This window comes from Alternaria burnsii (assembly GCF_013036055.1).
Source record: "Alternaria burnsii strain CBS107.38 chromosome Unknown 750, whole genome shotgun sequence".
Lineage (NCBI taxonomy): Eukaryota > Fungi > Ascomycota > Dothideomycetes > Pleosporales > Pleosporaceae > Alternaria > Alternaria burnsii.
In genome coordinates, this window is record NW_024066108.1 from 2754684 (window position 1) to 2767376 (window position 12693).

Below are 12693 nucleotides of genomic sequence, written 5' to 3' on the forward strand. Positions count from 1 at the left end.
TTGCGATCTCTATTGTACGATCGTCGAAGTCAGCAGGTGTTTTGGAAGATTTTGCTGTGGTTAGCAGTTATGACATCAGCAAGGTTGGCCATGGCATTAATGCACGGTAGAGGAAACAACGTGTTGATAGACTTTCGTGATACGAGCAGCTGGAATGATTGGTGTATCAAATCATAAAATACATTACTGATTACGACATTGTCATTACTGTCTATACATGCAGATTACGTGGCGTAGGCCCTCAACTTAGGCTCCGTCAACGACTTCTGTGGGTATGCCAAAAGCAATACGCCGGCCACCGGAATCAGCCCGCTGGTGGCTAAGACATCATCAAGATCGAGTCCAGGGGCAGCGTAGCTGCTGCAAACACTCCTCACGTCGATGCGCCCCAAGTTGCCCGGTCCGTCGTTCTGGAGCGCATCAACAATTAATGCGTAAGTCAGTGGGTTGAACAAAACGCCAGCATGACCGTAGACTGAGCCTCCTAGCTGCCCAGCACAAACGCGTTGTACTTCGTTGTTGGAGACACCAACGTTGCGCGCATCGTTGATGAAGGCAGAGGCGCCAGTACCTTGCTGAGGCTCGACAATCTCGTCGAAGAAACCGGAGTAGAAGGTTGTAGTGGGAACGTATGCGCTGTCCCCACCACCACTCCTGAGAGCCCTAACAAAATCCGAAGTAGCTTCTTGCTGAATAACGGAAGGATCACAGGGACCAAGGGCTTGGTTGCTGTTTGCCGTCAAGCAGATGACGTTGGCCAAAACGGTGCCCTTGAAATCCGGAGATACAGGAAGGAAATCCGTGACAACTTTGCGGGTTGAAGGCCAGTATTTAAACACCCATTGTGTGTCTAGACCACCTTGAGACCAAGAAATAACGGCGATATTCTGCTTGTTGGTACGCGAAACGGCGCTGATGTAATTGATAGCGTAGGCAATGTATTCGGCATTCGTTTGCGCGTCGCCGAGCATGGCACCGGGAATATTGAGCCATACTGGATCGGCATAGCTCTCACCTGCCAGAAGCTTCCTGAGGTTGTTGGCGAAGTTGGTACCTCCATAAGCACCAGTACCTGGCACAAAGATCACAGGACGTTTCGCGCCATATGTGAAGCTGGGTGGGATGAAAATCGCTTTGCGAAGTGCAGATTCTGAGAGCGTGTACGGAGCATCTGCATTATCCTTCTTAGGATAGATACCAGAAGTAGGTGGGTTGTTGTTGTTGACGCTGTTTTCACCAACTGGTAGACTCCCAGTCAGGGCGGCATTTAGGGTTCCATCGAGCACCAGGCCATCAGCTATTTGAGTTGCAACGGCAGCAAAAAAGTCTGTTCGCGTGGTTGGACTCGCCCAGATTTTGGAATGTCTTACCACCGCGGCTTCGATATTCGTCGGTCGCGTGGTAGGTTGAAGTTGCGAGAGGATGCTGAGCACCTTTGTGGGACTGCCCTGTGCAACCGCTTCGTTCACGTCGCCGAGAAGGTTATCAACGAGAGAGATTACGCCAGGAAGCAGACCAGGAATAACGTTGTTCAGCAGTTGTCTTTCATCCAGACTTTGGACCTGTTCAGTAGAGGGTCCTGGCGTTGGGATTGGCGCGATTCCTGCTACCACCGGGGCTGGTGCAGGTGCGGGTGCGGGTGCAGCAAGCGACGTCGGGAGAATGCTCAGAAGAGCTAGAGATGGGACTGAGAGACGCATGTTGACTCTTTTCTCAACCTTGGTACCAGCAGAAAGTACGGCCTAGAAGACGAAGAGATGCAGGGCCCCTGTCACCCGCAACAAGCAAACATGCCTCGCGTCTTTAACCACTCTCGCAACATGAGTCGTGCGGACTCCAATCGTCATCCTGCCCTCACTTTGCGTTGCAGTCTGTCACGAACTATTCTCCTTGTCACCTCTTTAGCGTCGCCGAACGCATGGGACAGTCGCGGAAGCGCATATTGGTAGATGTCGATCTGCACGGTCCTGTAGATCTTGCGCTGTGTACAGTGTTAGCGTGTCGGATCGCCCCTGATCATGATCTCCTCCCTGGGCAGATCTGACCCTGCTTTACTAAATTGGGACCTGTAGACTATTGAATGCGGCAGTCGTGCGCCATTGACATCGCTAATCCGCTTGTCGAAGGGCTTGTATTAAACGATTATCAGTAGGCTTTTCGGCGCTCTCTCGTCGCGATAGGTCTTTTTACATGCTGTTATCCATCCATCATACATTCGCTACTGTGAGCAAGAGGGACTGCTGGAACAAGAAAAGCGTGAAGAAACTCTTTGGCGAAGAACCTACAGGAAGAAAAGAGCCTACCGCCCTGAAGCGGATTAAATTGTGGAGACGCGATTACGCCGAGATTTGCCAACATGACAGGACTGTCGGCCTCATTACTCTTGACTTCGGATCAGCTCTGTCATGTCGGAGATGTGTTCTGCAAGCCATGAAAACCATATCATACGTTCGAAAAAGAGGACTCTGGCGTTGAGATCATCACAGGAGGTTCTCGGAGCATATATTGATGCACGATTTAACACGCGGATTTCTGGACATTGTATGTGCTTTTCTAGCCCGCAGTATACCCCGATCTTACCCACCGGAGATATGGAGCGGGTATATGCTAGCGTTCCAGGAATCAACCTATGCTACAAGGAAGTGTAGATATAGTTCCAAATATCATTGTCCTTAACTTTCCACCAGCAAGGAGTGTGTCGACATCTATAAGCTCATTAGGCCGGGATGCGTCATCGCTGCATAGCTAGACAACAAGCACACCCGCTGTCTGATTCTCATGTACCCAACCTGCCCAATCTTTAATGTCTACTCCTGCGCGTCATGTTGGAATCCATGCGGTGCTGCGAACGCGTGACGTCATCTTCAACTAGCGTGATTGTCATACAGCGCGCGACACCCATTCAACCTCATCGACTCTGAGCAAGACTATCTTCGCCTTGTATTCTTCCGTTGCACACCCACAATCAAGATGTCAATTGAGTTGGTCTGAATTGATAGGACGACACTTCATCAAAGCTTCCCAGATAGAGAAGTTGCGAAGTGTCACGCGAAACTACCCATGAATGTAACTAACCGTCCCAAAGAGGCTGTCAGAACAGTATATAAACAGCTGGACTCCCTACCCTACAAGACCAGCTTATCTGTGATGTGCCTTCCAATCTTGATCTGATCCTTACGGCCCAGGTAGCTGCGTTTGCATGTGCATCGCTATCGGCATGTGCTGGAAGCGTCTTGCAAGCAGCTTAGGCACATTTTGTCACGCTCCTTCACCACACACTATATCCTGATATCGCACAAACACCCCTAACCTATCTCTAATGTACCTCATATTACCTACGCGCAGGGCTCAGACATCCTACAAACCGAGAATCAATGGGCAGCTCGTTCCTCCAGCTACCACTGCCTACAGCACCTTCCACTTTACGCCAGGACCAACGACGAGATGCCGCTCTTGATTTACTCAACACATGTACTCTTCCGCGACTATTGGATCTCGACAATCGACCTATTTTCATGCTCAACACAGACGATTATGCCAAGGGAAGCCGAATTCCAATCCAACCCGTCTTCTGCAATGCAGCACTGAGAGAGCGAGAGCAGCTGCTAGAACAAATAATCGGTACCCCGTCAAGTTTTCATGATTCTGCCGGGACTGGAGCATCACATGACGAATTTCGGATATGGGCGACGAATCTCAGGAGATTCAACGATTCTCGAGATCTCTTTCCGATCACCATAGAGTTCGAGAACTGGTTGTGGTTGGGCATCTCGATCCATCCCAACAGGCGGCTGATCAGCGGACACACGCTTTTCAAAGATGAAGATGTTTCTGGAGGGGATCAGTTGTGCGCATCAGCACCACGCCGCCAGAAAGAGAGACACACTGGCGATCTGCCTGGCGATGTAGCTAAAGCTTTAGCTTCTGCCGAGGCTATACCAACCCGGGAGATTATTGAGGACGTTCAGGAACCTAAGTTTCCATTTGTAGTCCTCGGAAACGATCGTGACAGAAACAGCTCCTCGAGTATCTCATCGATAACCTTGTCTACGCCCGACTCTTCTGTGCCAGACTGGACAGTACCCCATCCAAGAGGTGTTCTCTCGCATCATCTCCAATTTGTAAGGAGCATCGACTGGGCAAAAACGCCGTTGGGAGCTATGAGTAGATGGTCTATTCAATTCCGAGAGATCATCTGTTTGGTCATGCGCAATCCTCATCCATCTTCCGTGTTCTGGGGCGAAGATTTAACCATGCTTTACAATGAGGCTTACAGAGACGACGTGACAGGCGAAAAACATCCGGCTTTAATGGGAACTGGCTTCTCAGGCCCTTTTGGCGAAATGTGGCATGCAGTTGGACCTGTAATTCGCGAATGTGCGCGGACAGGTCGTGCACAGCTTAATCACAACCAGCCATTACCCATCATGCGGTACGGCTATATGGAAGAGGCTTTCTTTACCTGGTCTTTCGTGAGTGTTGATGCTATGGGTTCTGTTCTTTGGATACTTACCACTCACATCATGATAGGTACCAGTCTTTGGAGGTACTGAGCGCATCTTAGGGTGTAGGTAATATTGCATCTTATTGTGATAGCTCCATAGTGAAGCTGGGTTGGCTTGGACGGGAGTAATAGGCACGCTGACTTAGACATGGATTACAGTCTACCTCAACGCATTCGACACCACGGTTGAGTCCATTAGCGCAAGAAGGATGTGGCTGTTGCGCTATCTCGGGGAGTGCATGAATGCCACACGTACCGTCAGTAAGTATACACTTACCAATGTCCTACCGAACGAAAACTAACATCGCGTTTGCTTTTGAGAGGAATTTTGGATGAGAGTTCTGGATGGCCTGAATCACAATGATTACGACGTACCTTTTGCCCTCTTGTACACTGTTACAGAATCGGAGGGCGCTGAGAATGCTTCTTCGCACCCGGATGCCACCCCAACAGCTACAAAGTGTTGCGTTTTTGAAGGATCCATCGGAGTGCCGAGAGGGCATGCAGTCTCCCTCGACAGGTTAGATCTCGGAGATAGTGATGGATTTCTGACACCGGCTTTTCGAAACGCTACACAAACCCTTGAGCCCATGATGTTAAGTATCAAGGATAACACGCTTCCACAACCGCTTCTAGACGTTATCGAGTGGCGAGGCTACAAGGATCCATGCAGAGAAGCTATGGTTTTACCCTTACGACCAACCAACGCAGACAACGTGTGCGCTTTATTACTGCTAGGCATCAATCCTCGGAGGGCATATGACCAGGAGTATAGGTCTTTTATGGCCATGCTCAACAGACAGATCGCTACGTCGCTAGCTTCGGTGCTTCTTTTCGAAGACGAGGTGTGCCGGAGCAAACAAGCCGCGGAGATAGCCACCCTACAAAGAGAGCAGATGTCTCGACAGCTTCAGCTTCAGACTGGACGCATGCGGCGAATGACCGAACTATCGCCTATGGGCATGTACTTATTCGACCCAGATGGTCTTCTGGTAGAGGCGAACGACCGATACTATGAAATGACTGGTGTCTCGTCTACAGGAGATAAATTGCCATGGTCCATTGACATGATGGTGGGGGAAAGCAAAAAGGCTGCACAGGAAATGTGGGACTGTACGCGACGTTCTGTGGCATTCATTTGTTACGTATACTAACACTGATTGTCGGTACTAAGACATGATCACTCACCACAAGCCAGTAAGCCGTGAGCTGCAGTTCGCGAACTCTGCATGTCAACCCCGAGACATTGATGGCGCACGAATCGAGTATTGGGTCATGGCAGCTAGTCAGCCAGAGCTAAGTGCCGACGGTAAACTCGTCAGCGTCATGGGATCACTTACAGATATCTCGCATCTGAAGTGGGTACAAGGCCTGCAAGAACGGCGAATACAGGAAGCGGAAGAGGCAAAGCGCCAACAGAACGAGTTCATTGATATCACGTCACACGAGATGAGAAGTAGCGATCTCTCCGTAGGAAACTCATGTGGGACATATACTGATCAGCTCACCAACACTCAGATCCGCTTTCCGCGATCCTTATCTGCGCCGATGACATCCGAGATACCCTGACACAGTACAAGTTCTCTTGCAGTAGCGATCAGAAAATGGCAAAGGAATGCGTCGAAGCAGCAGACAATATTGCACTTTGTGTTCAGCATCAAAAGTCGATCGTCGACGACGTTCTCACCGTCTCAAAACTGGACTCAAATCTTCTACGCATCGCGCCAATACCCGCACAGCCAATTATAATCGTCCAGAGATCTATGGCAATGTTGGTCGCCTTGAGCCTGGGTACGCGAGATCAGCACTAACATTCTACTTTCAGGTTTCGTCCTGAAATCCAGGCCAAGAACATCGATTTCAAATTTATTCCACATCCCAGTGTTCGAGATCTCGACATTGACTGGGTGATTCTTGACCCTGGTCGACTTCTTCAGATCATTGTCAATCTCATCACCAATGCCATCAAGTTCACCATGGAATCCCAAGTCCGCTCAATCACGGTCCACATTTCTGCTCATACGGAATGGCCAGACTTTGATATCCCAGAAGGATTCACATGTACGCAGTATATACAGTATTCTCGCATCAGGGGCTACCACTAACCCCACAATCTCATCTTTAGTTGTTCCACCACGACATATCGTAACTGAGTTCGGGAGTGGTGAGGGCTGGGGATCAGGCTCGCTCGTATATCTCCAGTTCCAGGTTCAGGACACAGGTTGCGGACTTTCGCCTCAGCAGATGTCCCTCTTATTCGAGAAATTTGCCCAAGCTGTGGGTCAATCCAATGAACAAGCTACAAATGAACTACGCACTAATGCTAAATCTAACACTTAGTCTCCTCGAACACACATGCGATACGGCGGTAGTGGCCTCGGACTCTTTATCTCGCGCCAACTTGCTGAACTTCACGGAGGTCAGATCGGTGTTTCTTCTAAAGCTGGTGTCGGCAGTATCTTCGGATTCTATTTGAAGTGCAAGCGCATGATTGCTCAGAAACCTACTCTATCGCGTGACACATTCAAACACGCCCTCGAAATCGAACACGCGGTGACGGCACGGGAAATAAAAAAAGCAACTACATCCCTGATCTCCGCTACGACTGCAGCAGGAAAACATGGATATTCTGTCGACATGGATGTACCACAGTCCATGAATGAAAAAATGGACGAAGCTAAAGATGACCAGCTTCATATCCTCGTCGTTGAAGATAATCTAGTGAACCAAAAGGTGCTAGTCAAACAACTCATGAAAGCAGGCTGCGTTACCAGCACCGCTGACAACGGCGTCTGGGCGTTGAAGCATCTTGTCAAAACAAGATTCTGCGTTACCGATGGGATACCACTTGACATCATTCTCATAGATTGCGAGATGCCAGAGATGGATGGCCTGACATGTTGCAGAAAGATACGACAGATGGAGCAACGGAAAGAGGTGTCGAAGCATATTCCGATTATAGCGGTTACTGCGAATATCAGAGGTGGACAGATAGACAATGCAAGAGATGCAGGTGTGGATGATGTTGTTGGGAAGCCATTCAGAATCCCGGACTTGTTGGCGAAGATGCGGGAGCTATTGGAGAAGGTCGAGGACTGAACGAATATTAAGATTTTCCTAATACAGGGCCGTGAAGCCTACGTGGTATCGTGAAGCCCCTGTGACCATTGCCATTTGGACCTCAAGGTTTGTAAAAGGGTTTCGACGAAGGATTTATGCAATTACCGGACTACCACCATTGTCGCCAAGTTCACCATCATAGGTAGTGGTGACAAGAACCAACAAGCTGAGACATGTTCAAAGCCTTGATAGATGTCGTCAAGAATCTTTTAGCAGCCCGTGCCTATGTGTGCTTCCAAGTCATCCATGGCATTGTCGGCGCACGAATTTTATCGAAGCCATTCAAATGTCTTCTTCATGGTCATCACCCTCGAAAGACTTGACCTGAACGCTATCATGACCTCAAAAAGCCCTGCTTTCGGGTCATGTCACTACATAATCCAGAACGCATGCCTCCGGAAACCTCGCCTACACATATCTAAAACATGCCTTGCTATTCTTCATGTATGTCAAGTCTCCTCTCAAACACCGCCAACATGATGTGAAGAATCGGCAATTTTGGACAGGCGGGCATCAAACAATTTGGTCTCATTTTTTTGGTAGCGAACCTGTAGGTTCACCGCCGCGTTTGGGGAGAAGAACAGGAAGTTTGGCGACAACAGAGGGAGTTTATATGCCCAAGGGTGGCGCTAAGGTGGCGCTTACCAAACATGCTGGTACTAGCAGGATGGTGAGGAAGAGATAGCCAGGGAACGTAGTATCCTGACGTTGTAGATCTGAGCATATATAGCGTTTGCCCACTGGGAGGTTCAAACTTGAATAGCTCGTCTAAACCACCAGCCAACATAGTAGCGAGCTTAAGCACAGTCACGTGTTAGCGCACCACGCTAACGCCACGCGACGCGTCAAACCTTCCTTCATCTCCACTTCCCCAATCTGACCACCCAACTGCTATACAAAGCACCATATTCAAGTCGTCAACAAGCAAACACTCAGCAAATCTACAACATATCACCTCGTACGCAAACGCGCCGAATCTTGCCGCGAAAGATCTTCACACGAAGCTTACTCACGATGGACCACCCACAAACACCCCGCATCCTCGCCCCGCACCTTGCAAACTTCCAACACCGCATCGTACGCATATTGGGAAAGGTCACGCAGCTGCGTGGTGAGACAGCAGTTATTGACGCAGGAGGTAATGTCGACGTTGTTCTGAACAGGGTAAGCATTTTCGTCTGCGTTTACATGTCGTTCAAGCACTTGAGGAAAAGAGTATAGGAACTTGATCAGGAGTATGAGCTGACCAAGATGAACCAGGACTCACATCTCGCCGTCGGTCATGCAGTTGAGATTATCGGCAAGGTGGACCAGAATCTGCAAGTCAAGGTACAAGCAGTAACCGATTTTGGCACAAATATCGGTACGTGCTCTTCACCAACCTCCCTCTAATACCCGTGCCGTGCCTAGCGCACAAAACCGGTGACTGTCACATACCAGCCTCAGATCCTGTCAGTTTCTGAAGGCGACATGCATGTTTTCGCCCCCTTCTCTACTTAGTGGAGGAAATACTCCTTTGAGAGCAAAAGCGAGTATCACGCTAATGCAACGCAGATTTCAACGCAGCAAATGCAGTAGTAGATGCTACGCATCGGTACAAGGAGATCTTCTACGACGACAACTAAACATTAAGCATTAAAAGTGCCTAAATGGTAAGAGATGAACATCTTCATGTACAAACATGTGCAGTTTACGGGCGGATTGGATTAATGTACTAGTTGCTGAGCACTACTACAAGGATTACGATGCATCTACGAGCAGAGAATGGAGGCCTCGGTCACATGATATAGACATTTACAAATCGATCCAATCAAGAAAATGCGCTACGTGTTCTACTCTCAATGCATGGTATCTTCCGGCCAGGAATATAGCGCCTCCCAAACGCCTAACCATGCCAAAAAGAAGAACGCCCCCATAATCATACAATTACATGATGCGCTGATACATGCAGTTATCATAGCTTACTCCTTACACCCTCGAGTCTGAACTTGACATCTTTGAGCTGTTTTCCGGTCGGCTTCCATGCCTCGAACATACCGAGTAATTTCTCGACCTCGTCTCCAAGTTCCTTCTTAACAAAATCCTCTTCCAGTAAACCTCTCATTGCCCATGGTAGGAAGAAAGGATTCGGGTTTGTCGTGGTAGCAGAGGGCTCGTAGTCCTTCACACGAAGCTTGTACAAGTCTTCTTTTTTATTGTTATTCGCGAGCTTCTCACCAACGACGGGAATGTTGATGCCCTGGAAACTGCCGGCCGTGCTTGGCCGCTCTTTAGTCGTTGGTATAGGGAGAGATGTTGTTTCGAGAGCATGCTGTACAGCAAGGGAGTAGATGGCAGGGTCTTCGTAGACACGAGAGTGACCTTCACCACCATATAAGGAGCCTGCTAAGGCGGGCGACAGTTCGCGGATCAGACCGTGATCAGGAAGGCCTAGGTTGCGCAGTTTCAATGCGAAGCCAACGAGATGGGTGAGAAAGTCCGGTGCATGAATGCGACCATCAACGAAGACGGCTCGGTAGATGTAAGGGTGCGAAAGCGTTGAGAAGGTTGACGACTGGCGCAAGTTAGCAAACCGCAGAGCTAGAATAGAAAAGAAAATAGGCTCACCTCAAGAGAGACAAGCTGGTCGTCGATACTACCAACGTACAGTATCCGTACACCGAACCGGAGGACTTCGTCTAGAGCGGCAAGATACATCTGACTGACTAGACTTTTGGGATTCGAGAACTCGAACAATTCAGCAGCTGTAGGACCGAAGTACTTTGTCTTGTACTCGATGAACGGACCCATGTTTACGCCAGCCATAGCGCATACTCCGATCCTTGTCGCATTGACACAGCCAAACTGTATGAGCTTCGCAACCAACATCATAGCTACTGGCACACCCTGCGAGTGGCAAGCGACCAAGATGAAGTCAGCTTGCTTGAGATGGTCAACCCAGTTGAGCAAGAGCTTCCATAGGGAGTTGACCCGCTCAGCAATGAATCCCTCGCCTTCTAACGCTATCTGCTCGATCTCTGGACTGTACCCTCGCGCTTCAGACCAGTCCTTGATTGCTGCGGCTGCGGCGTTTGCAAAGCGTATTGATGTGCCTGTCGGCTGCCCTAGCACCTTTTGTATAATGGGTGCAGGAAAGAAACCATGTACACCAATCGCTACGGCCTTCTTGATCCTCGGTGGTGCTGGGTTGATGTGCAGGTGAGGAGCCGCAGGTTCGCCTCCAAGAAAGTATTGACGGATTTGCTTCCAGAAGTTCGGTTGCTGGACCATTTGGTAGGTAGTTCTAAACTCCGGTAGCAAGAGGTTTGGTGGACCTTGCTTGGCCTTGGCCAACTGCTTCGATGCTTGTTTAGCAGTAGATGCTGTTTCAGGCTTCGTCGGCTCGAGCACTGGTGAGGCTTTCGTCGGTGTGGCAGTCTTACTCGACGTAGGGGTGTCGGCTGGCGTGTCTTTCGCAGGAGTCTTGGGCTTTGGTCGTCCCCGTAACGAGGCAAAGGATTTCTTCGGAAGTGGTTCGTCCTTCGGTGGCTGTTGTGGTTCCTTGGGTGTCTCCGCATCTGACTTGGGCTGTTCCTGCTCGTTGAATTGCGCCGCTTCAGGGTTCGATTGCGAAGGAGTATCGAACACTGCCACCTCGCCCACATGCTTCTGTGGCCCAGCCTCGCCCGGCTTCTTTTCTTCTCCCGGTTTGCCCCTATACCAGAACGCCCATGCAGAAGTTTTTAACGACCCTGTAGTATTCTTCTGAGCAGTCTCGGGAGGTGTAGCTGGGGCTGTGATTGCGGGGTCCTCTTGCGCGGCTGGGGTCTCGGTCTCAGCAGGTGCTTCTGGCAGAGCCTCGGGCACAGCATCCGCCTTGTGCGTAATACTATCATCAGTCGGAGGATCGACGGGAGGAGGGTTCGCTTGCGCGTTCTGCGCGCTACTCCATGTCCAGAACCAAGAACCAGATGCTCTTGCCAGAACTTTAGCAGCTGCGGATGGCGCAGCCCTTGTCTTGGTGTCTGGAAGCGGGACTGCCTCTGTTGACACATGCTTACTCTCTGTCTCTACCACCTGGTCGGGCTTAGATGGGATGGTACCCGCGTCTAGACCCTTTGTTTGCGCATCTGGCTCTTCTGAGGGGGTCGGTCCAGGTAGCGGCGTAGTGGAGGCTTCCTCAACACTCGAGTGTGCCTCACTTGTAGCCTTGCCCGGGTCATAGCCGTCCGGCCGCGACCACCAACTTCTCCAACCCCATGTGCTAGCAGCCGCGTCCACTTGTGACTTGGGCGGTTCGGGGGGTAACGGCGGTTCGTTGACCTGGGGCGCTGGTGTCTCTTGGACGTCGTTTGGCTTCGACTTGGGCGGCTCGTCTAGGGGGCCGTCCGAGGATACGTTGACCTCGGTGATGGAGGCGGGTATGGCGTCGCCCTTGCTCGACTTCCGCTTGGTGAGAAACTTCTTGGGAGACTCGTCTCTTGGCTTCTTCGCTTCCTCGTCGGGCAGTTCGCCTGTCGCACCCCCGCTAACGCCGATGCTCTCCTTTGCGGTTTTGACTATGGCGGGCGCCTTGGACCGCCAGCTGCCTGAGCCTGAAAGCCATGTCTTGGCTCGGGGTGTTTGTGTCCCAGAGGCTGTCGGCGTTGTGGCGCCAAGCGAAGGCGTCGATTCCGCTGCAGACTTGTCTGAGGAAGCATCTGGCAAGACTCGACCACCGCTGGGAGTATTGTTGGTGGTAGTGCTGGCGTCAAGTGGGACTTCTGGGCCCGGGGTGGGTGCGGCGGCGGGTGCCTCGGTGTCTGGCTTGGACTTCTTACTTGGCTTCATTCCTGCAGGGACAGTCAAGGAAGTGAGCAGGCGGTAGGGCCTCTGGAGAGGGAGTTAGCATGGAAAAGACATGCGAGGTTGGCAGCACACCTTCATCCCGACGTGGACCAGGTGCGCGTCGGGGCTGGCTGGCTGCGTCATGGGCCATGCCGTGGAGACTAGTCCTGGCTTAGCGCAGCCCCGTAGCGCGTCCACTAGCGTCCATTCTGCCACCGCCTAGCGATATTGTCGGCCTTCCTGAAATTTGTAGCGCCAACTTT

At 50.7% G+C, this 12693-nt stretch overlaps 4 protein-coding genes across 4 annotated transcripts; 2 read left to right on the top strand and 2 right to left on the bottom strand.

Moving 5' to 3' along the window:
- Positions 1 to 224: 224 nt before the first annotated feature.
- Positions 225 to 1700, bottom strand: GT037_002366 (uncharacterized protein; the record flags this gene model as incomplete). The annotated part of the gene is made up of 1 exon (XM_038927413.1): positions 225 to 1700. The coding sequence occupies one exon, from the start codon at positions 1698 to 1700 to the stop codon at positions 225 to 227; it is 1476 nt and encodes a 491-aa protein (XP_038790705.1).
- Positions 1701 to 3374: 1674 nt separating this feature from the next.
- On the top strand, positions 3375 to 7603 carry GT037_002367 (aerobic respiration control sensor protein arcb; the record flags this gene model as incomplete). Its single annotated transcript, XM_038927414.1, has 9 exons — positions 3375 to 4472; positions 4531 to 4567; positions 4664 to 4765; positions 4826 to 5617; positions 5679 to 5987; positions 6023 to 6275; positions 6330 to 6565; positions 6630 to 6781; positions 6845 to 7603. 9 exons carry the CDS (start codon positions 3375 to 3377, stop codon positions 7601 to 7603), a joined length of 3738 nt encoding a protein of 1245 aa, XP_038790706.1.
- A 1035-nt stretch (positions 7604 to 8638) lies between these two features.
- On the top strand, positions 8639 to 9249 carry GT037_002368 (replication factor a protein 3; the record flags this gene model as incomplete). Its single annotated transcript, XM_038927415.1, has 3 exons — positions 8639 to 8788; positions 8858 to 8987; positions 9179 to 9249. 3 exons carry the CDS (start codon positions 8639 to 8641, stop codon positions 9247 to 9249), a joined length of 351 nt encoding a protein of 116 aa, XP_038790707.1.
- A 329-nt stretch (positions 9250 to 9578) lies between these two features.
- On the bottom strand, positions 9579 to 12574 carry GT037_002369 (uncharacterized protein; the record flags this gene model as incomplete). The annotated part of the gene is made up of 3 exons (XM_038927416.1): positions 9579 to 10178; positions 10232 to 12475; positions 12524 to 12574. The coding sequence occupies 3 exons, from the start codon at positions 12572 to 12574 to the stop codon at positions 9579 to 9581; spliced, it is 2895 nt and encodes a 964-aa protein (XP_038790708.1).
- Positions 12575 to 12693: the final 119 nt, after the last annotated feature.